Here is a 24,120-nt window from a genome sequence, read left to right as displayed (position 1 = left end):
CCCCCCCTCCATTCTTTTAGTTTGCATTTATTTACAATTGAACTATATTTATCTGTATTCTTATGTCTACTGTTAAGGGTCAACTGCACGCTCAAAGGGTCTCAGAGTAACAACATTTCAACTCTCTGTATGTATGTATGTATGTAATGTACATGTGGCAGAATTGACAATAAAGCTAACTTTGACTTGACTTTGACACTATCCTGCAGTGGTGTTATGACGCAGTTAATTTATTGTTCACAAGGGACTGAATCTAAAACCCGAAGCTGTTTCTCATGTTTCAGGTGTAGGTATTGATCTTCAGAAGGTACACATCTTGTACTTGAAGCATCCTGCTATTTGATATTTCTCTCCTCCTTTGTCTGATCTCAAGATTTTCCTTAAATCATATTTAATGTTTAGCAGTTTTCTTGCTCCAGGCAAACTCTAACTTCTTGACTTTGCCCATCAAACTTCAGTCATCAAAGCAACTTTGAAATGATGAAATATACGGTATTAGAGCTATGCATAACTACAATAATATTCACTATAGAAATTTCACTGAGTAAAAATGTCTAGATATTTACAGGCCCAGATAAGGTTTGATGTTATGGTATACCTTAATGATAAGCATAAAAGAGCACAGGGATTTAAAAAAAAAAGTAATAATGATTTTTTTTTTTTAATTACCGTTTACTATTTAAATATATTTTAAAATGTAATTTAATACCTGTGATGCAAAGCTGAATTTTCAGCATCATTACTCCAGTCTTCAGTGTCACATGATCCTTCAGAAAACATCCACATATGCTGAATGCCGCTCAAGAAACATTTCTTATTATCAAAGTTGAACAGTTGCTGCTTAATATTTTTGATGGATAATGAGCTCTAAAAAACAGCCTTTATATGAAACAATCAGCTTTTCAGATGCTGCTCATCACTCACACCAACAAACCAATGAATTTCCACTGAAAATATTATAATGTGCAGCATAGTTGTAAGACACCTATGGTAGGATTCTGATATATATATATATATATATATATATATATATATATATATATATATATATATATATATATATATATATATATATATATATATATAAAATTGTTCTTATAAATAATGATTATTTAATGTATACAGAATTATCTAACATTAACTATAAAGTAAATCATGTGTAAATCATTGTTTAAGACAACTGCAGAAATAGATATTCATTAATGTGAATAACTCGGTTGCACCGTTCCAATTCAGTGGAAGTCTTAAGTTATTAGCAGCAAATGAAACAGCCACTAATGCGCACATAGATATCAACAAGAAAATTGCTACAGCTAATTTGAGTATTCATCTGCCCCCAGTGGACACATTCTTGTGCTCATGCGGTTCATAATCTGTCACTCTGAATCACTTAAGATCTGTATGCAAAAATAAAAGGTTGCCCTAAATGCATATAAAGACAACCAGATCTGTGGCACACAAGTCTTGTTCAAGCACCCTCTGAAACATTCGGCTCAGAACCGCAATGTTCCCAACAAGAATCATGCCACAAATCAGGAGAAAGTTACTGAAGAAATACTCAAGTGGACCAGCTGTCCCTTTTGTTTCAATGATTATATTTGAGAATCAGTTTTTTGTGGAAATGATGCAGTATATAAAAAAAGGAGACAGAAACTTACTATAGCTAAATGTCACTCTACTCCATTTGTCCCTGCACACTGCAGATGAGATATGTGAGGGTTTACCTCTAAATAATAAGCATCCACCCCAATTCATCACCTGAACCCATGTTCAACAGGATCCCAACCTGCTCCAATGATTTTGACAGGAACTGTAGGCATTTTGGAACTGATGTTCAATCCTTAGAAACTTTGCATACACATAATACACAATGTTTTCCTTATATCAAGGCCATCTGTAAAAGCTTTTGGGGATTAAACTTCAATATCAAAATGAGCATAACTCATGGACACGGACAGTCTTGAAGAAACAGACCCAGACAGGATGGGATGTGCCGAGTTGTTTGTAAATAAATACGTTGACAAATGCAGCTCAGGGGACGCTCCCTATGAACTACCAAATGTTCTGTGTATCCTGGACTTATTATTTAAAAAAAAAAAAAAAAAAATACAAGTGGTAACAGGGCACAGTCAATTCAGTCTTTCTAGGGCACAAGTGACAGGATAGAAGGGGGTGTGGTTTATCTACAATGGGAGGGGCTAATTTCTCTCCTGCACAAACACAGTCTCCTGCGGACACAGTCCTGCTTCCTGCAGTGTGATGTCATAGTCCAAATGAGCGAGTCTTCGGCGGGGGAAGTTGGTGACAAGTTCGAAGCGTTCGTTGGGGAATCCCTTAGACTGAACGTGTCTCACCAGTGCCTACAAAAAAAGAACAAAGGAAGAAAATGAAGGGTAAAAATGTTCTTTTTAGTTTTTACATTAGATCATGACTAAAACAAAATTCATTAGAACAAATCTGGGAAACCTCATGTTTAACAATGTATTATATACATCTTGTTACAAGTTTTTTTTTCCTCCATTTTTAGCCTTGATTCTGTTTACTTATACTACGGGGCTGCTGAATGCTTGAATCTCACTGAGTGACGAACGTTCTAAGGTGTGCAATTATTTTCAGGGAAATGCACGGCAAAAGTGCTTGCAGGCAGGTCTTGAACGCATTACAGTTCCATATCACTTTCCCAACTGATTACAGTTATTTCAAATGTCTTTACAGCCGACAACTGCAAAAGAACCAAAAAATCCCACAACGACTTGCCACAAAATAACATTTTATATGGTATGCACAGCACACACTCTCCTTCTTCTGCTTGTTCTCTCCCACTCAAAAGCACACACATACAGTAGACACACGCTTGCATAGAAACATGTTGTCAGCGCTGCTCTGATTAATTTATAAAATAGTTTAACAACTTAAAAGCTACAAGACATTTCTCACTTGCAATGTAATAACGTCTCTGTTCTTGAAACAGATAAACGTACAGTTTCGTTATTAGTAGAGACTAGGGTTGGGTACGGTTCACATTTTAACTGGAACCCAATGATACCTTTTTCTGTATTTTAGGGATATTTACATCAATAATAATTATTATTACATTAGTGTTAGTATTATTATTACATTGAGATGTATCTAAATTCTACTATAAAACAGTAATATATTTCTCAAGTTGAACCCAACTTTTATTTTGATGGGCTGCCGTGAATGCCTTTAAGTTTCTGTGTGTTTATGACATGATGGTAGTTTTTGTCAAATGAAACAGTAATATGCTTATAAAGTGACTCTCAGAGCAGCTTTGGAGATGACGTTCATGCATTCATGTCCTCATTAATACAGGTACCAAACTTTGGTAGTTGATTTAAGGTGAATTAGTGTTTTTGAGGTGTGATAACCATAGTATAAGCAGAATAATTGACTCTGGGCAGTTGAATTATTAGACAAATATTGCATGCCCGTGGTTAATGGCATTGCTACCTCGGGTGTGTATTTTTTCTCTGTTGAAGTCACTTATTCCTTACATAAATTGGTAGGAGCTAAACTTGCGGTAATGAACATGCCCATTTTTGTAATCGTGGGCATTTGAACTGTGAATAATTCTAGATACCTTATTATGCAAATTGCGTCTTTTCTTAGCTTGGATGCCAACCGAACTTAGCCCTGCCCACAAAATTTGAGGTAGGGAAGTTCGGTCTGGACTTGATCCGTTGTGGAGCAACTAGCGCAACCAGAGCTGTTTGGACCAATTCAATTGTCAGGGTGGGCTTTATACGATGATGGACAGATGATCAACAGTAACGTAATCATCCACGTCGCCAACGGGGGCTTGGGTTGAATTTGTTAACTAAACGGAGATGTTGTTTGTATATGCATTCACCTTTACTATTTCTCTCAAAAATTATGATTCTGTTGGTAAGTACTTTGTGTATTTTTACATTCTTTTCACAACACCGGCACAGATGTTTACACTCATCTTCTTCTTCTACTTATTCCCGCATGCGTGCAGTTGAGTACTGTGGACAACTATGCATCACTCAACCATCTATGCGCTCAATGTCACTTACTCTGCACTCAATTGGATAGACCTACAATCCATCAGAGCAACAGAGGCATTTTCTTTCCTGGTTCGGTTGAAACATCCCATAATCAGAGCCCAATGGAGCAGTATCAGACTCATAATCTAACTAGAATCTGAGGATGACGACGTCAGGCTAGTGTTTTCCATCAACCGGTTAAAATTTACAAATTAACTGGAATGAAAATACAAATTTGCTTTCTGATAGTATGTGGAAATACCCTGGCCCACAAAGCAACACTGAAAGTCAAACTGTATTTACACGCTTTAAAACAGATTTAGACTTTTTTTTAGACATGTAGATTTTTGTATAATCTTTGTATTTGATTTGATTCTTGTATACGCTGGATTACGTATTCAAAGATGCTCAAAATCTTAATATTTATTTTAATAAAATTAAATAAAATTTTAATAAAAATTAGTTTACACTTATACCAAAATATGCCAGCCCAAACAAGGTATTTACGGTAAATAGTTCAAAATTTTTCTTTATTGTTCTTTTTTATTTGTTGACTTTATACAGTTTTATTGTATTTAAATGATAAAGGCTATTTTTGTCTTTTGAAAAAAGTTATTAAACTTAATTAAAAGGTCAACACTCAAGTTTTTTTTAAATCTGTTTGTGTAATGTGATTCAATACTGTTATGAATTTGATACTGTTACATGCCAAGAAATAAGTCATCAATGGCAAAAAAGTGTGACACCTATGAACTACACAAATTGTGAAACGCTTTACCCACCATAAGTTTAGCTTTAGCAGACAATGCTATCTGTTCCCTCTGGCCATCTGGATATCGCAGCATTAAGCGGGCCTTTGGACCTGCGGACAGAGTCGTTTTAGTACATTTATTATTACTACATTCTCTCTGAATATTATAACCATGTATAAAAGTTCAAATCCTTAAACGTGACATGTCAATAAATGTCATTCTAAACCTGCATGTTAGGTTTTCTACAAAACATAAAAGAACATGTTTGAAGGTCAGCTCCTTTCCATATATGACAGCTCCAAAAATGACAAAACAAAACCTACACAAGCTAGCCATATGACTTGTGTGCTCTAATGGAAGTCTTCTACAAGCATCCAATAGATTTGCTTGAGAAGTAGACTGGAATCTAAGTCATAACTGAAAATCTCCCTCTTGAGTGAGCTGTTAGCACACAAACTGCATATGACTGAATCACTGAATCAACAGTTAAAACGGGTTTGTGACCTAATCTTTCAGTCCGATTTGGAATTTTGATCAACTAGTTCTTATCTGATTCATTCACAAACAGGATTGCGTCGGTTCTCACAATCAGCTCACTGTCTCTATGCGGTCATAATGATTCTCAAAATTAGTTAATTGGCGGGGGAAGACTTAAATTTCAGTAAGTTTCTCACACAAAGTTGACTTTAGAGCACTTGGAATATAAAGCAAAAGTCATATGAACTACTTTTAGGCTGATTTTGTGATTTTAGTAGTTTCCCAGGAACGGCCATCATGTTCAACAATGTCCTTTTATGTTCTGTGGAAAATATAACTGAAATCAGGAATAACAAGAGGCAAGGGTGAGTAAATAATGAGAGAACTGAATTTACGTTGGCTTAAAGTTCACCCAAAGATGAAACAGACATCTGACATAACAGGAAAGCCATTTACCGTTGTCGTCTGGATCTGCTGTGCTGGTGCCGGCAGGTTCTGAGGGCTGGTGTGATGTTGATCTGTGGTTTTCTCCCAGTCGCTGTTGGGACTCTGTTTGTCCTGTCTGACTGTGACTGAACCCAACAGGCTCTAGGTGATTCTTCTTACTCTCCTCTTTCCTGTGGCACAACTCTTTGTGCGGAGACTTCCTGTGATGGACTGGGCTGTCTGGCCTTGTGGGAGGAGCTATCTCTGCAGAGATGTGTCCATCTAAAGAATCCTCCCCTCCACCGACCTCATTATCCGAACCGTCCACTGAAATCAGGCCCTCGCTGTCAGAGAAAGGCTCGGCATCCGAATCATCATCCGAGCGTGACTCTGCCTTCTCCTGGGCGGACTCATAATGTGTTTCTTGAAGAGAAGCCCGGATGGCTGCCTCTAACTGACTGTCCTCACTGGCATCTATCAAACTCTCCTGTATAGACACATAAAGGATTGCGACGTAAAGAAAAGTTACGCAAATGTTTTCTCAGGAACCTTAAAGGGGACACTTACAGAACGAGCACGTTTGGCGGGAGGTTGACTAGACTGCCCATCCAGCTGCCCGTGCTCTGATAGGAAGCCTGTGACCTGATCCAGGAACGAAGCCACATCTAACTGGTTCCACTCAACCATCTTCTGTCCTGTTTGTCAGAGATAAAAATACTGAAATACTCTGAATTTCAGACAATAACTAGAAGAACTTAAATACATTGCTAACAGTTTCTTAATTTTTAATAATTTATCTTCACCCTTATAATGTATAAAAAAACCTTTTGACCCAGTGGAACATAAACCTTTGAATGAGTTATAACTTAATATTTTTCAAACAAACCCATAATGTATCTGATGAACAATTTTCATTAAAGGGGGATGAAAGGCTGTTTCATGCATACTGAGCTTTTTACACTGTTAAAGACTTGGATTCCCATCCTAAACATGGACACCGTTTCAAAAAATAAGTTGGACGTTTGATGGAGTATTTCTGCGTCAAAAATACCCCTTCCGGTTTCTCACAAGTTTTGGAGAGTTTTTTTCGAGTATGGGTCGGCTTGACGTAGATGGGGCGGAATTTCCTTGTACAGGATGTAGTGTTGTCAAAAATATCGATATTTCGATATGTATCGATACGTGAATATCTGAAACGATACGATTCTCAGTTTTTAAAGTATCGATACCAGCTGCGCTCTCCTTCTCTGACCGTCAGGGAGTTGACACACACCGGCATATTCTCACTCAGCCCGGTTAACCTCTGAGCACGGCGAACGCGCGTTCTGCTGGACTTTTTCCTCATGACAGTGTGTTAGTGTTAGTGTGTGATCGGTCTGAATTTCGCGCGGGATTGCACATAAATTAATTCTACTAATCCCCGCAGATTTCGTGCTCACAACTGAAGCGCACACACATAGCCTACCGTAATAAAGCCGCCTCTGACATGATACAAGTGCAAACATTTGCTTCTTTTTCCAGCTTATTATTGGTCAAATACACTCAAAGAATTATCAGTGCACATCTGGAAGAGTATTAACGTAAGCACAGTCGCAAACAGTTCAGGAAGAACGAGTAACAGGAACAGTGTTTAGGATCCATGAGTCTTAAAGGGACCGCAGTCATTTGTTATTTAAACTACAAAAAGACAAACGAACTTGTGTAACTTCAATAGTTTCATCTGTGCGCTATTGAATTTTTTACAAAGAACATTATCCAATGTTGTTTTAAATGTAATTACTATGCTTTTTTTTATTCAGTTTCTTATCTGAATGTTAGACCTACCTGAAAAAATAAAGCAGTCTATTTAATTTGTATCTTCTATTCTATTGCATTTATTTGTGCTATTGTTTGTAACCTGTTTTTTTGTTCTTATTTTATTACTGTTTACTCGTCTTTTTAAATTCAATTTACCATTCGAAATCAAGCTTTCTTGTGCTGTGTAAGCTACTGCAACACAATTACCCCATTGTAAAAAATACATTGAGATAATTTTAATAGTAATTGATCAATTGATCAATAATTGTTCAAATCAAAACGATGCCCAACCCTAAGGAACATGCTGGCCACTTTTACAAATTTTTAGTAAAAGATAACAATGAATAATAACAAGTTATGTTGTCATATTAAGCATCTTATCTTATCTATTTTTTTTTTTTACTGTGGTATCGATTTAGTATCGATATATCGATATTTTAGTCTGGTATCGTATCGAAGTCATAATTTTGGTATCGTGACAACACTAACAGGATGTACGGGCTCTTCTCCCGGAAGGATGAGCGTTATCGTTAGCTCCACCCACAAGATACGCCTCCAGGTGCTTGGTTTTTTTCGGAAAGACTCGATACAGCCTATCTTTCTTTTATAAATATAATAAAACTAAAGACTTTTCGGAGATATGAAGGATGCAATACTACTCTATAGGTACTCAAAATTGACATGAGATTGACTGAAACTGAGTATTTCCACCCCCCTTAATGAATGAAACATTTCAAAGGTTTGCATGTTACCACGTTATTACAATGCTTACCCCTTTTAAAAGAGAAATTCTTGGAAAGTTTAAATTACACATGAACTGCAGCAAAACCAGCTTGATGCAAGAAAAACACATCAATGTTGATTGAAAATGTTATTGTTATATTATACATGTTAAAAATGTCACATGACAATTACAAGTATGGTTTTCAAATATATTTTTGGCCCCACTTTATATTAGGTGGCTTTAAGTACTATGTACTTATATCAAAAAGAAGTACAATGTACTTGCTGTGTTCAAATTGTATTGCAAAGCACTTTAGCAGATATTGAGGTGGGATACGGATAGAGTTAGGGGCAGGTGTGGTGGGATGGGTTAGTTTAAGGGTAGAGTTAGGTGTAAGGGATGTGCCAACTGTGTAATTACAAATGTAACTACAGAAATTAATTACAGACGTAATTACATGCAGGTATTTTTTAAAAATGTAAGTACAATGTAAAAACATGTATGTACACAATAAGTGAAGTGTATCAAATGATTAATTACAATGTTAGTACATAGTAGTTAAGGCCACCTAATATAAAGTGGGTCCACATTTTTTAATTCCCATTTTCAAAAAAAAGTAGTATTTAATGACTTTAAAAATATCATAAAATCAAGTATTTTTGAATATATGTATTTTAAATGTAATATATATGTATTTTCAGTTTTTGAATATATTTTACCATGGTTAATTAAAAAATAACTATCTTATTGGTAATCATTTTACAACCTTTACTTACCTGTACCTAACCTTGCATTGTCATAAAATATATATCTTGTGATCATTTAACTTATAATGATGCGTTTTTGATTTTTATGTCAGCTTAAATTAATTTTAACTCAGGAATAAAAACAGGCTCATTATAGAAAATGTATTTTCAAGTTATTTTCTTTATAAAATTAATTGTTAAATGAATAAACTTGGGCAAAAAATTGCATCGTGTCATTGATCCAAACATTTTGCAAGAAAAAGTAATAAATCAAGTAAAAAGATACATTGAGGAGGAGTGATTCAGCAATGCCTTGTTTGTCTTACCTGTACGGGGGTCCAAGATAGAAATATAGGGGAATTTGTTAAGCTTGTAAAACTGAATGTACCTCTGGCCTTCCTCACTGTCATGGTAAACCTAAAAGCAAACACAGCTTACCTAAACAATTCAACAGCTCACATTCACAAGCCATGTTATTGAAGATACAGAGACAGAAGACATTCATGTCTGTGTAAGATTACCTGCCAGAATATGAAGTGTTCTCTGATGATGGTTTTCACAGCATCATTGCTCCACACGTCTCGGTTTAGACATTGACAGGCAAAATCCTGGACATTTTGAATGTTGATCATCAGCCATTTGTTTTCAAGCTGACCAGAGTCTTTTGCCTGAAGTGAGAAATAAATATATATTGGGGGAAAGAGTTAATACAGATAGTGGGAAATAATGACTTGACTTACAGGAATGTTCCAGATCCGATACAAACTAAAAAGCAGAAATAAGCAGCTTATACTTTTGTCAAAGAGCCTATTTTTTTCTAGAGCTGTCAAATATAACTGTTTTTATGATGCATTGTGATGCTGATGTGAACGATTCTACATCAATGCACAAAAACAAAAGAACTTGATTTTTTAAAATATGAGATTAACTAGGCCTTTCATACATATTAATGTATTTATATGTATATACAAATATTTATTGTAAATATAAAGTACTCCTATTATAGGCTATTAATAAAAATGTTGAGTATGCCCTCCGGAAGCAAAGCACTTGTGGCTGATGTTTTTTTATCTTTTTTCGGAAAGAACATGCTTGAACGAGAAAATAAAAGTGCAGGACATGCTTAAAGGACAACTTCGGTGATAAATGAACCTACGGGTAATTAACACATGGTTACAGAGTAGATGAAAATCGAATGTAAAGAGTTTTATTTCTAAAAACAGATGAGCTTTTAACGCTTGTCTATGGGGCACAGAGTAGTAAAATTCAATTGCCAGTTAATACCACTAACAAGGCTCAAAATAGCCTAACACAACGGACCATATGAGATTCCAAGTCACAGTTCCACGAGCGCTGTGCTAAGTGATGAACTGTGACTTGGAATCTCATATGGTCCATTGTTTCCGGAAGAAAGCACTGAACGCAACCGAATAAAATAAATAAATAAAAATAAAAATATCCATGTAATTAGATTTCACAAACATAATTCCTATCGACCAGCTCACTTAGCACAGCGTTCCTGGCTCGACTCGTTGAGACTTTTTTTCAAGATGGTTGCTGTCCGTATATGCATAATGTACTGTGTTTATAAAGTATCTTCTTATTAAACTGTTTGTACTCTTACAAAGTTCTCAATGCTTTGGTTTGCATGTAGGGACCCTCATTATGCTACCGTGTTAGTGTGAGGCTATTTTGAGCCTTGTTAGTGGTATTAACTAGCGATTTTATTTTGTGTCCCATAAACAAGCGTTAAAAGATCATCTTTTTTTGAAGATAAAAAAAACTCTTTACATTCGATTTTCATGAAAACGCATCTCAGAGAACGATCTACTCGGTAACCAAGTGTTAATTACCCCTAGGTAAATTTTTCACCTGAGTTGTCCTTTAATGTTAAACAGAGTTAAGCGCAATAAGCCACGAAAAAGCTGAATGGCACACACACGAAGCGCGCACCCAGAAAGACGCCTCTCAGACACCACGCAATCCCGAATGCAGTTCTCTTTGAGACAAATCTAACTCACAGATATAAAAAAAAGTTTATAAAAAAGCTTTATTTCTTAAAAAACTCAAAAGAATAAATCAAATAAAATGTGTATTTTAATAGTCTTGGCTCACTTGCAAAATCTGTCAGTCACAGGTGCTGTCAAAAAGGCTGAACTTGTATTGAACCAGGAACATTCCTTTAAGGACTTGTCTACTGATTGCACCCAGACTGATTTCAGTTCTGTTTGGACACTCCCTGATTTGCAGGGCTTGACTTGTTCTTTGCCAGGAACAAAAAAGATTACTATGCTGACAAAGTTTGAACTTAATGACATAGAGGGCTGACCCGTGTGAATTAGTTACTTACTCGAAGCGTTACTGGTAATACTAATAGGTGTACTAAAGCAGTCATAGACCTTACCGTCTCAAAGCTGCCTTTGTGCATGAGTTCAATGGGAGGACGGAACAGATCGGCTAGAGTGCTCAGCTTCTTGTCCATTGCACTTCCGTTTCTCAACTCCTGCTCCTGTCGGACTAAAGATTCACAACACAACAGCAGGGTTTCAGAGGATGACCCAGACCATGTGTGCTGAATGAAACCATCAGAATGCATCACATATACTTACTGGTTTCAGTCTGAAAATCCCGAAATCCATCAAAGATTGATCGTGCTGGTCTACGCCTCTTTGGTACTGTAAAACGATATATATTAGCTTATGTTAACACAACCCCCTGAGAGTTCATAAGGGATGAAAAGCTAATAATTGATTATATCGATAGTTTTATTAAAAGGTTTTGAAACAAATTTAAAGTTGCACAATTTGCACTATTTTTGTGGACAGAAAATTAAAGGCACAATATGCATTTTTGAATTAAAATATTTAGAAACCACTAGAACAATGTTATACATTTAGTTGAATTGTGTACTTACATTATCCCAAATTTTTCCAAGAATGTTTAAATTTTAACCAGGACACAGACCGTGTCCATGCATCGCCTATCAAAGACATCATACCCACGTTACCCTTGATTTCAAGTTTTATTTTGTAGAAACCATGGAAACAAATATGCTTTAATATATTATGTTTAATTAGACAAGGGAAAACTGTTTGGAGACATTTATAGACAGAAAATTAATTACTGTAAAGTAATACAGCATTTTTTCTGTCATACAATGTTTTAAAATTAGTTGCATGCAATTTAGCAACACAAGCCATATTAATATGATATTCTAATATCAATCTAGCTTACTGCAGTGTGCAACAAGTGTCTCATAGCAGACGCGGAGCGAATACACAGAGCAACGTTATAACAATTTTCAACACATTCAAATGTATTTAATATGATAAAGCTATAATGTCAAATGCTATGTTATTTATGAAAATGTTATATAGTAATAATGTTACCCCGCATACGCTTGATCGGAAGAAGCAGATGCGGCGACTGTGTCATAATTAAAGCTCCGCTGCTGTTGCGCCATGTGTCGCGCTTGTCTCTCATTAGCAATCACTTCAGCGGCCTCGTTCATCTCCCACAGCAGTCGGCCCTGCTCTGCTTTATACTACAGTAACATTAATAAATCTCATTAACAGAATTTCTGCCTGCATACTGTCCTGATTCTTTTCCACCGGCTGTGAGTTGAAGATGACAACTCTCAAGATTACGCACTCAATCTCTGCATCATCAAGCTATGTCTTTGTTTTGAATAGGCGACCCCTAGTGGTGAAAAACTACATATTGTGCCTTTAAAGCCTGAATATTCGAAATATTACAAGATGCACCAAAATTTTGACAACCAAAGATTGAAGAATTTTAGGTTTCAGCGAAAGGGGGAAATTATTAAAGGAACACACCGATTTTTTGGGACTTTAGACTATTTGCTTATTATACCCGAGTTAAATAAGGCCATAAAAAACATTTTTATCTCTGTGTGTACCATAACTAATGGCTACATCTAGCCTACTGCTCAATAAGTGACAAAATTACAGCAACATTTTCCTATTTACATGTTGTGATGTGTATAGTTGCATTGTGTACTAAGACAACAAATGAAAATTAAAAATTAATTTTTTTTAGACTGATATGGCTAGGAACTATACTCTTATTCCTATGTGATAATCCAGGAACTTTGCTGCCGTACCATGGTTGCAGCGGCGCAATGATATTACGCAGTGCCTGAAAATAGTCCATGCTCTCTGTTCAAAAAGGTTGTCTCGTTGGTTATGTAGATGGAAGTTAGCCTATTTTCAGGTGCTGCATATGCATGGATCTAACTCTGGGTGATACGGTGAATAAGGTGAAGTCCCAAAAAGTCAGCATGTTCCTTTAACTGAAACTCTGTTAATTAGCGCTTCTCTGATGGCATGTTTTGACTATTAGTGTCTATTGCTGTTGGCAGTTGATGCGAGAACAAAACTTAACTAAATAAACATTTTAGCATGCCTTTTATCTAATATTTGCAATAAGCTTAGGGCTTTAATATGAAACTTTTAAATGATGTCAATTTTGTGATGAAAATCAAAAAAGAAATAGTTTTATTTGATGCTCTCAAATGTGGCATGAAAGATCGCTACAGCCACCTCAATTTAAGTGGCAACATGGAGCACACAAAACCGGTTCATCTATTTTGTTTTAATACTATTGAAAGAAGAAAATAAACATAAATGAATGTAAAACAACTTTCCAAAATGTATTTTTCATGTATTTGCTCGATCAGTGTTCAACGGCGTAAAGACGTCAATAAAACAGCTTGTAACAATATGTCACGTACTATTACATTTACCTCAAGAAAGCCATTCAATGACCATAGATCGCCATAGTTATATATATAAAAATAACTCCTGAGAGGAGTATTTTGATAAATACATCTATATGCAATATTACATTTTCATTATATTTTTAATTAACCTCCTGTCTTCCTTATTTAATGTATGACACTGTTTAAATGTTTATATTTCAACAATGAATTGGAGTAGAAACAATTACATATTTAAAACACTGATACAAAAAGTTTTTATTTGAGTGTTGGTCATTAAATAAACTTGATGAATTGGTCATTAAATAAACATATTCGGTTACAGTTTCTAGCTAAATTAAAACTTTAATTTTGGTTTCTTTGTTTTGGTGCATCACTAGTTGGCAGTTCAAACACTAAAGGTTTGAAAGCAATAATATAGTTATGAAGTATTCATGTATTTTATTTTACAGCACAATTGTAATTTACAACAGTTACATAGTTCTTACTTTGTTTTTACATAATAATAAAAACATAATCATAACTATTATGATTATTATTTTGATGGCAATGATTATTATTAAATTGGGTTCCTAAAACACCAGTGTGAATGTAATGCAGACTGAGTGAATCTACTTTACAGCTTAGCAACAAAGTCAAAATAAAACACTATTTTATTCATTTACTTGTACGTCATGTGACCATTACAAGGGCTCCATACCTCCAAACAAGGGCTCTGGCTCCACCAGAATGTCTTGCTTCTGAGGAATGGGTGCTCGCACATCATCTCTGCCAGAGACGAGGACACAACAATCAAACTCAAAGCACAGAGCATGCAGGGACTTACAAACACCATAATGCTGCTTGGGAAAGACTGCCACTCACTCTGCAGGGGGGTGCCTGCTGCTGGAGGCTCCGGCTGAACTGGAGCTTGTGCTGGGTTCCTCCGCGATGCCCCCTCCATCTAGGAACATGGTGACGGCCATCTCTAGGTTATTGTTACATGCTTCCAACATATGCTTCCCTACACTCTCTGTGGCTCCTGCAAACAAACATACACACACACACACACATGGAAAGATTTATTATCCCCCCAAACACACTGGGGGGAAAAAAAGAGCAGATGTTCTTCAAGAGGTGTATTTCTAACTGGAAATACATAACCTTTTTGTGGTAAAAAAAGAGGTACAAATATGTCCTTTCAAGGGTACTGCACCAGTGACACACTGTTATACTCGTAAAGGTACAACTTTGACACCTTTTTTCTCACTGCAGTTACAAATATCTTCAAACACTTTCAAACAACAAGGATTATATGATGACAGCATTGTATTCGTGTTGAAACCATACGTCTCACCAAGAAGTGACATGGCACTGCATTGTGGCATATTTTAACTGTTTTCAATTTAAATATATAATTGTGCTCCATCAAGTTTGCTAGTGAAAAAAATGAAATCCACTTTTAATTACTTGATGCTATGCTTAGAACAGACTTAAAATGCAATTTTATTTGAATTATATGTTGATAGAAGGCTTGCTGTTCCTGGCCTAAAAGGGTTTAAGAATTCTGGTGGAAAATAAAACAATTAAATAAGCTAAACTGTGCGTAAAAACTATGTATATGTATGGTATGTAAAACATGTCAAAGGAAGCCGACACTATTCAACACTTATAAAAACATCTCGTTTGTTCAGTCCCATACAGATGCAGATCACATTATATGCTTATTGGCAACAATACACGAAAAAGGATTTAAACAAAATGCTTCGATAAAATCTGAAATATGACGTTGCAAACGCATATAAGAAGCGCGAGCTGCTGGGCTCTCTCGCTCCGTTTCAGTTTTAAACCCCGCCTTTTCAGAGGGAGCATGCGCACAACCCGCGCATCTTTCACCTTTTACAAAAAAAGTAGCGAGCTGGCTGCTCAACATGGCTTGTATTTATGACCAACAGAACCGAAACTATCAATTAATACACATCATCATGCGAGGCTCTAGAGCAGCCCGTGTGTACACTTCTAACAACAGTTAAACCAATCATTCCCAGTGCGTTTAGGACATCACAGTTTCGCATGTACCTTTCACTTAGATGTGACTTGTGAGAAGCATACAGTACAAACGGATAAATGATTGAGAATCAGCCTACACAAACCGCCATATTGTGGACTGTGGCTCATATTCACAGACACACTTGCTGAAGTTGTTAAACATTCGCGGTGGCTGGAAAATCCAAACACACATAATCAACCTGTAGCATTTCAATTTGGCAACGGGGAGTATGAAAATCCTACTGCTGTACTGATCTGGTTTGAAATTAGAGGTGTTACATGTAGCGATGGTGAAATTACACAAGTAACGTTACAATCACATGCTCAAAGTTCAGTCCGAGGGAGTTTTACATTACCATCGGCATACTTAAGTCATTGGTCTACATCTGATCGACACTTTTCTATTCTGATTTCTTTTCTTTTGCATGTAGAGACATATTAAAGCAAGTGGAGGTAGCAGCTAGCTCTTTCGTTAGTCCCTTTCCTTTGCATGACAGAGGGGGCAGTAATGATGATGCCTCTCGATTATTCTTCCCTACATACAGCATTTCTAAAGACCCCATGTTTTACTCAAGCGAAATGGCCAGTGCAAAAATTCCCGCAAATGCGAAATGTCAATATTTACCAGTTATGGCTGTAAACTGTTGTATTAACCCATTAACCCCCGGGGCTGATGCGTCTCCGAGAGTCGCCATCTTGCCGCCACTGACAACAACACGACTGAACGCATGCACAGCATCGACCAATAGGATATCTTCTACGTCTGACTCTGTGCGTCACCTCACTGGCTCTCTGGGTAATGTAGTTAATTCGTTGTTTCATTAATAAGGTGCCACTGTGCGCACAAATAAATAATAAACATATTTTTGTGTTAATTATATAATAAACCGACTGCACGAGTGCAAAAATACAGCAGGTTTCTCATTACACATTCATGTAAAGAACCTTATTTTTGCTACGAGTTAACTCTTTTTCTAAATGTATTTTTCTTAATTTTAGTGGAAAACAAAATGAAAATAAAAAAATGATAGGAAGAACAAGAACTGGTAATTATTTTTAAAATAAATTATATTGCTGCCTATCTATTTAACGTTTTGTTAATATGCTATATTTAGCCTAATAAGAATATTTAATACATTTTAGTCAAATAGGCTACTGGAGATCTGCTAAAGAAAAAAAAAACTTACCATTGTTGGTATCTTAACTTTATTATTGCAATGTAATGATTAAGTTACCAAAGATATGGAAGCTCATTATGTTGTTATATGATTTGTGTGAAATGGGGGTGGGATTAAAAACGTTTTCATCTGCCCACTCCTTTTTGGAAGAAAATGGGAAAATAACCTTGCAGATTACATGCAAGCTATGCATGTAACAAAACAGTTTGTTATTGCATGTGTGGATACCCGCACAAACTGTTAAAAAAGATGCTATTAAGGTTTCATTGTATACAAATGTTCACTTGCCCAAAATAAATAAAAATCAATCAATTAATCAATTGGTGCTAACTGTTATGCCTGTGGTGTTCCCATTATTTCTGTCAAAATAGAGAATAAACACAGATAAATTAGCACTGCCATCTTGATAGTTTGAAAACCACAGGGACATTTTGGGAATATTAATATGAATATGGCCTGTTCACAGACAAGGATTAGAAAATGTCCGATCTTTCAATTCAGTTGTATGTGTTTATGGGGATATGTTGTATATGATTTAAATAATCAAATTAATCCAATATCACTGTAATTCACAACATATTGTGAGTTGAGTTGTGAAATGAGAGGTAACCTGTGTCTTGAATGCAAAACAAGTGTCTGAAGGATGAGCACTGTTCAAATTCAGTTTATTATTTATAGTACATTCAATTCTGAAACAGTCAACCAAGCTTGTAAAACAAAGTGAAAATTTGAGCAAATTAAAAGCAATTCTATGCAGTTGTTCTTTGACCCTTTTAAATGGGTTGGGTTAATTTTATACAGCATCAGCTGAGCTCTCCTAGACTCCCCCACTCACTGGTCAAATGGGAGTGGCCTAACACAGTCACCATACTGTGGCCTCTTCCATTTACCTTCTATTAGGGGGGAGAAAATTATTCCTCAGGTCATGCATTAAAATGAAGTGTGTGAATATTCAGAGTGCATGTGATATTTAATTCTTCAAAAAAAGGTCTAATTCAAACAAAAACAAAAATCACCTAATATCACCTTGATCTTTAGAACATCTAAAATGCCATGGACTTAAAAAATGTGACATAAGCTTGGTTTTAAAATGGAACTAATCTCTAATTGAGGCTGTTATTATATATTCAAGAAGAGTGAACAATATGCGTTGTCACATTTCAACCAGCTAATATTTTAACATACTGCTACAACCAAAAAACAGAACTGATATGCAAATCAAATCCGTGAGTGTAGCCTTACATTTCACTCAAGGAAAGTCCCTGATCACATCAAAGAATAAGAATTTCCTCATAGCCGTCTTCAATACCTGAATGCAATGTGACGATTTTACCACCTCATAGATATTAGACTATAACCTAAACGGATGAAGGATGCGTGAAGGGACTAGAATGCAAAGTGCAAAACCAAAATGCTAAGGGCAATAAGGGTCAGCATTGATATATTTTCCGAGCAACAGGCATCAGCTCTTCTCAGCTCACACTGATCAGGTCTTAAATTGAAAATAAATTAACAAGCATTCACACTATAGTATAAGTCAGAGCATAGGTATATAGTCTCAGTGTGAGTAAAAGGTGCTGGCACATGGAATGGCAACACTTGGAGTGTGAGATTCTTTTTCGTTGTTGTTAAATAAAAGAGGTAAATAGGGTGTCCATGAGGTGCATGAAGGAAATATGGTGGCATTGTGTTTGTAATGTGCAGTGGATGGTTGGGTGAGGGAGGGAGGGAGGGCAAAATGTGGCTGGGCAGGTGAAGTGGATGATCAGAAACGGATGAAGGTGGCATCGATCTGCCTGACACTGGGAAGTGCCAACATGATCTTGCGTCTGTACTGAGGGTCCTTCTGCAGGGGGTTTCTCTCCAGATAGACAGTCTCTAGACCTTTGGCGTTCTTGAGTTCGTCCAAATCTGCCCAGTTATCTATCTGGTTGTCATTCATCTATATAAGGGAGAATAAGAAAACAAATATGAAAGCTTCAAGGGTGTTGAGGATTTCCAACTTTTAGATGGAGAAAAAAAATTATATTAGCATACTGGCAATGACATTCTTCTTTCAGACAAATACAATCCTTATATATAAAAAAAAATGTCCTGGCTCTTCAAGCATTTTAATGGCAGGGAATACTAGATATTTTACTTTATAAAGTTTTGAATATAGATATTTTTCTTACACATGCCCATCAATTCACATCAGAAGGCCTTTATTAACCCGCTGTAAGCATGACTAATGGATGGATGCACCTTTTGGAGCTTCAAATTTTGGGCTGCCACCATTCACTGCCAATATAAAATTTGGATTATCCAGAACATTTTTTTCATAAACTCCGATGTTATTTGTCTATAAGAAGAATGTCATCTACACCTAGGATTGCTTGAGGGTGAACTATCCCTTTTTTTGACTTTCAGTATTACTTCAGTTTAGGGTCCCATTTTCACTATTAACTACTTACTTATTACCATACTAGGATATTGGCTGCTTATTACTTATAAAGCACATATCAATGCCTTATTCTGCATGACCATATTCTACATCCCTTAATCCTACCCCATACCTAAACTTAACAACTACCTTACTAACTATTAATAAGCAGTATTTGAGAGTTTATTGCAGCAAAAGTTGTAGTTAATAGTTAGTTAAATGTGCAATATGCAACTTTCCATCCACTAGAGGGCACCTATTCAAAACAAAGGCATAGTTTGATGACGCCAAGTTTGAGCGCAGCATATTGGGACGTGGTCTTCACCTCACAGCCGGTGGAAAATACTGACTTGGGCAGAAATCACGTTCATGCATGCGGTTATTAACGTTACTGTAGTGTAAAGCAGAGCAATACTGAGTGTCGTGGAGCTGAGCACAGCCGCTGGAGAGATTGTTACACAAATACCCGCCTCGCGAACACCGGGGCTTTTATTATGACGGAACGGGACACATTCGCCGGGCGCCTGCAGTATTTTCGCTCTTCCGGTTATGATTATGAGGTAATGCAGCTCTGTTTATCATATTAGATACATTTAAGTGTGTTGAAAATGATGTTATGACATTACTCAGTGCGTTCACTTGGTCACACTGCTAAGAGTAAAGCGCTCCTGCCAAATAAAACCCGAAACCGAGAGTAGCGCAGATATGACGCAATTGACAGGCAACTTCCTCAGACGCTATGCTGAAACGTCCCGGTCCTTAGTTAAAATAGCAATTTTCTCACAATTTACAAATAGTTGGAAACATTTGGGATATTGTAGGAACTTGACTGAACAAAATATATAACACTGGCCTAGTGGTTTTTGGATATTTTACTGCAGAAATACTACATAGTGCACCTTTAATAGTGAGAATTGGACCCTAATCTAAAAATAAGTAAACTTGAGGAATAGAAATTTCAAAGGAACAGCATATTTAAAATAAATAAATAAATAAATATTGTATTTATATAAAAATCTATTAATCAGTATATTAATTCACATACAGTATATGATACATAAAATGTACAAACTGTAAACCTTTTTTTCTTACCCAAAATTCTTTTAAATCAGTCAAATGGCTGATATTTTCAATCTTTTTTATCCTGTTTGCAGCGATGTCCAAAGTTGTCAGCTTTTTCTAAAAAAGAAAGGGAGGAAGATGTAAGATCTGTATATTCTAGCACTAAACTATTCTGGGACAGATAAAAATAAAACCACGGCTAGATGCGACGACAGATCAGAACACAAAAAAGCCCCTATGGAGTAAAGGTGCAGTGGAGAGGCATAGAACTTCAAAATAGCTTGTGAAATGGGGAAATTTAATTAAGCATGAGACTACTAGATACTAGACCGCTTTGAGCTTGACAGCTTCTTCTGATGAATTCTTTATCTTGCAATTTGCTACAGATATTTGATAAGTTTGTAAACCACTGCTGAGTCCCAAATATATCATGCAAGTTATTATTATTCAGAGAGTATATTATGGATAAATGTTGACAGGGAAGAATACTGCATCCATGAGCAACCATAGTAGATCTTACATTGTTCTCTAGGCCCTCCATGACTTCAATGCCATTATGACTCAAGTAAAGCTCTCGCAGGTTCACAAGATTCTGGAGTCCCTCCAACTTCGTGATACGGTTACTCTGTTGGGCAAGAACAGGTGTTATAACACAGACAGAGAAGGTAAATATGGCTAAAAAAGCTCTTTCTATCGCAAACGCACCTGAATACTGAGAACCGTCAGATTGTGCAATCCATCAAGGTTTTGTAGCTGAGTGATTTTATTCGTGCCAAGGAACAAACTCTCCAAAGAACTAAGAGAATCCAGATTCTCAATAATCTGAAATGAGCATAAAAGTATTTACGTGTATAAAATGAGATCTTAAAAACACATTAACAGTATGAATGGAGAAATGTTAAGTAAGCGAAGGAGAATGTAGCATGTAAAGATTGAGTTTTGGATGTCTCACCCTGATGCGGTTAGAGCCCAGCTCAAGCATCTGGAGGCTCGTCAGGTGATCAAGGTTGGCAATGCTTGTAATCTTATTGTGAAGCAAGAAGAGCTTCTTGACTTGTGTGAGACAATCCAATCCCTCAATCTTCCTCAGTAAGTTGAATGATACATCTAGCTGCCTGCAAATCACAATCACAAATGAGAAAACTGCATGCAGCAACTCTTTTAAATGGTTGCTTTTTTGTATCAATTCTTTAAATACAAGAGATGATAAAAACATATGTTTAATGTTCTTAAATGTACTCTTTGAATTCATGTTGGTTTTATATGGTTTTGAAAAACATTTCCTCTCTGGTCCTCTCTATATTTTTTGTTTTTTCCCCCTGAATGTCAGTTGCACCACATGACTTTGATTATACTACTTAAGGTTAATTTTTCAAGATTTGTCTTCTCTTAACAAATCTTTTATTTATTCATTATGGTATCACGGCAGTTAGTCTTGACATCAGTCCCCCCAAAAAGATAAGTAATCTGAAAACAGTAATTAAAAACAGGCTCATCATGAAAGCAGTGTATTCAAGACACTGTACATTCAAAAGTTCCTGGTTGTTAGTCTCTTATTCTCACCAAGGCTATTAAAAATAAAACCATACATTTTTAAATATTACAATATTAAAAACAAGATGATTGAATAGAACATTCAAAAACAGCATTTATTTGTAATAGTTTTTTTTTGTTGTAACATTATGAATGCCTTTACTGTCAATTGAATACATCCTTCTGAATAAAAGTATTAAATACATAAAAAAAAAAAAAAACTGTAATACTAAACAATAAAGTTTAATCAGTTCCTCTGATTTTGAAAAGTAGTGTAAAATTACATTTTCGGTCTGGACATAATAATAACTTACTCTAGCTCTGTTAGGGCCTGAAGATTCTCTAGTTTACGGATCTGGTTGTCATAAAGATCAAGTTCCTTTAATGAGACGAGGCTGTCCATGTTCTCAATCCGTTTGATGAGGTTTTGTCTGAGGGAAATCGTCTGATTGTGGAAACAAAGAAAATTACTCATTTAAGATTTGTAGTTAGGCCTAATTGATACAGTAAATAAATAACTGTCTGCAATACTTTATCCAATTCTACGACATCAATTATTTAAAGAAACAGGATTTGATACTCTCACCTTTGCCTTCTGGAGAACCTCCAGACCCTCAATCTTCCCAATGCGACAGTGTACAAGATCCACATCCTAAATAAATAAGAATAAATGAATCATGGTGCTAATAATAATTACATCATCTAAATTCTTTTAAAAAAAAAAATTCTTTTTTTAAATCAGTCACCTCTTCATCTGGGTCTAAAGTAATGGTGTCCATGTCAACGGGTGACTCCTCGGGTACTAAAAGTGGAAGTGAGAGAAGTGGTAAGGAAACAGAATTGGATAATTATTTTTATTTTATTTTATAGATTATGTTTTTTAATTGTCACCCTAAAACTTCTTATAAAACCGAGGCAGGTCTCACCAGTCGAAGGGGCTTGCAGAGAGTCGACCTCTCCATTGAGACTCTTCCTCTTGGTCTCATCATCACCAGATTCCTCAGACTCACCCCTCCTGTCAACTTTAAATCACATATAATATTTTTCTATTAATTTTAGGCATACATACAGCAGCAACCTGCTTACAAAATGCCACTGCTGTTATCTGGGTCAAAAATGCCTTCATATGAAAACACGACTTCATAGCCTCCATCTATTAAATGAGCCCATCCCACACACACACCCTCATCCCACAACAACAGCATGCTAGCAAACTGTGCTGATACAGCAGTGGAAACAAATGGAGGCATCTATGAAAAGCTCGATTTGTCACATCTGATAGCTCACATTCATGTTCTCGTACACTTTAACCATCCGACTTTGTCAGGTAATGCGAGCTGGTGGGCTACATTAGCTAACCAGTGAGATGTGACGCCCTGTACACAACTATACAAACAGCCAAAAAGAGGGCTGTACTAAATAATGATATATTTAAATACACTGAAAATAAATATCAAGAAACGAAGCAGCTTTTATCGCCATTTCATGCATGCAGACTGTTAGAGTATCTTTAGTTAGCTGTGTGATAAACGTAAACAATCACACATTACATTGTGAATGAATGGTAAGTAGACACTAAAATATAAATTGATTAAAAATAATAACTCAGCTTGTGTACAAAAGCCTAGAGCAAAAAGAATAATCTCCGCTTTATTAAATGCTCCTTTGAAACTAAATCATTAAAAATAGACAAGTCCGCTCACCTTCCATCTCTTGAGGCTCTCCAACAGATAACGTCGCCATTTTTGCTCTAGATCCGCCCACTTCGCTAGATGATTGACACCTGGATCGACCAATAAAAACATGGAGGCCGTTTCCTACGCCCATGGTCCGTGGACTATAAATAATTACGATTATATAATAAATTGAATGCACGACTTGAAAAAAACCAAACGCCAATAATGCTCTAAGATTATACTTTTTTTAAACATACCATTTTATCCTAAAATAATAATTTATATTTATAATTGTAGTGGGATCCTTATTTGATTTAGCCCTTTATTGAGACTTTGCACAGTTGTTTTATTGCATTGTTTGGCAGGCAGACGTAAGACTTACCCAGAGCTTCAACAAACTGTTTTCATTAAAGCACGTCTGTAACTAACAATTTTAGACCCATACATAATGCCTATCAGATCTTTAGTTCATTTCAAAATCTCACGTTTTATATACATCCATTCACCCCAGATGACAATTATTTGCATTATTT

General features: G+C 36.0%; 2 protein-coding genes across 3 annotated transcripts; both read right to left on the bottom strand.

Moving 5' to 3' along the window:
- Positions 1–1,574: 1,574 nt before the first annotated feature.
- On the bottom strand, positions 1,575–16,494 carry ubxn7 (UBX domain protein 7). 2 transcript variants are annotated; one of them, XM_067454000.1, is made up of 11 exons: positions 16,342–16,494; positions 14,553–14,709; positions 14,389–14,456; positions 11,560–11,625; positions 11,355–11,467; positions 9,472–9,618; positions 9,277–9,367; positions 6,251–6,378; positions 5,714–6,170; positions 4,811–4,890; positions 1,575–2,360 (listed from the first exon to the last, which is right to left on the bottom strand). In XM_067454000.1, exons 1-11 carry the CDS (start codon positions 16,409–16,411, stop codon positions 2,199–2,201), a joined length of 1,539 nt encoding a protein of 512 aa, XP_067310101.1. In that variant the 5' UTR covers positions 16,412–16,494; the 3' UTR covers positions 1,575–2,198. The 2 variants fall into 2 exon arrangements, with proteins under 2 accessions (XP_067310101.1, XP_067310102.1); XM_067454001.1 differs by lacking the exon at positions 11,560–11,625.
- A 1,048-nt stretch (positions 16,495–17,542) lies between these two features.
- Positions 17,543–23,740, bottom strand: ppp1r7 (protein phosphatase 1, regulatory (inhibitor) subunit 7). The gene is made up of 10 exons (XM_067453999.1): positions 23,615–23,740; positions 22,838–22,933; positions 22,658–22,713; positions 22,498–22,563; positions 22,226–22,356; positions 21,331–21,493; positions 21,084–21,200; positions 20,899–21,003; positions 20,409–20,495; positions 17,543–18,836 (listed from the first exon to the last, which is right to left on the bottom strand). The coding sequence occupies exons 1-10, from the start codon at positions 23,736–23,738 to the stop codon at positions 18,660–18,662; spliced, it is 1,122 nt and encodes a 373-aa protein (XP_067310100.1). The 5' UTR covers positions 23,739–23,740; the 3' UTR covers positions 17,543–18,659.
- Between the last annotated feature and the right edge of the window lie 380 nt (positions 23,741–24,120).

This window comes from Pseudorasbora parva, chromosome 9 (genome assembly GCF_024679245.1).
Source record: "Pseudorasbora parva isolate DD20220531a chromosome 9, ASM2467924v1, whole genome shotgun sequence".
Taxonomy (NCBI): domain Eukaryota; kingdom Metazoa; phylum Chordata; class Actinopteri; order Cypriniformes; family Gobionidae; genus Pseudorasbora; species Pseudorasbora parva.
This window is presented reverse-complemented; position numbering and strand designations above follow the sequence as displayed.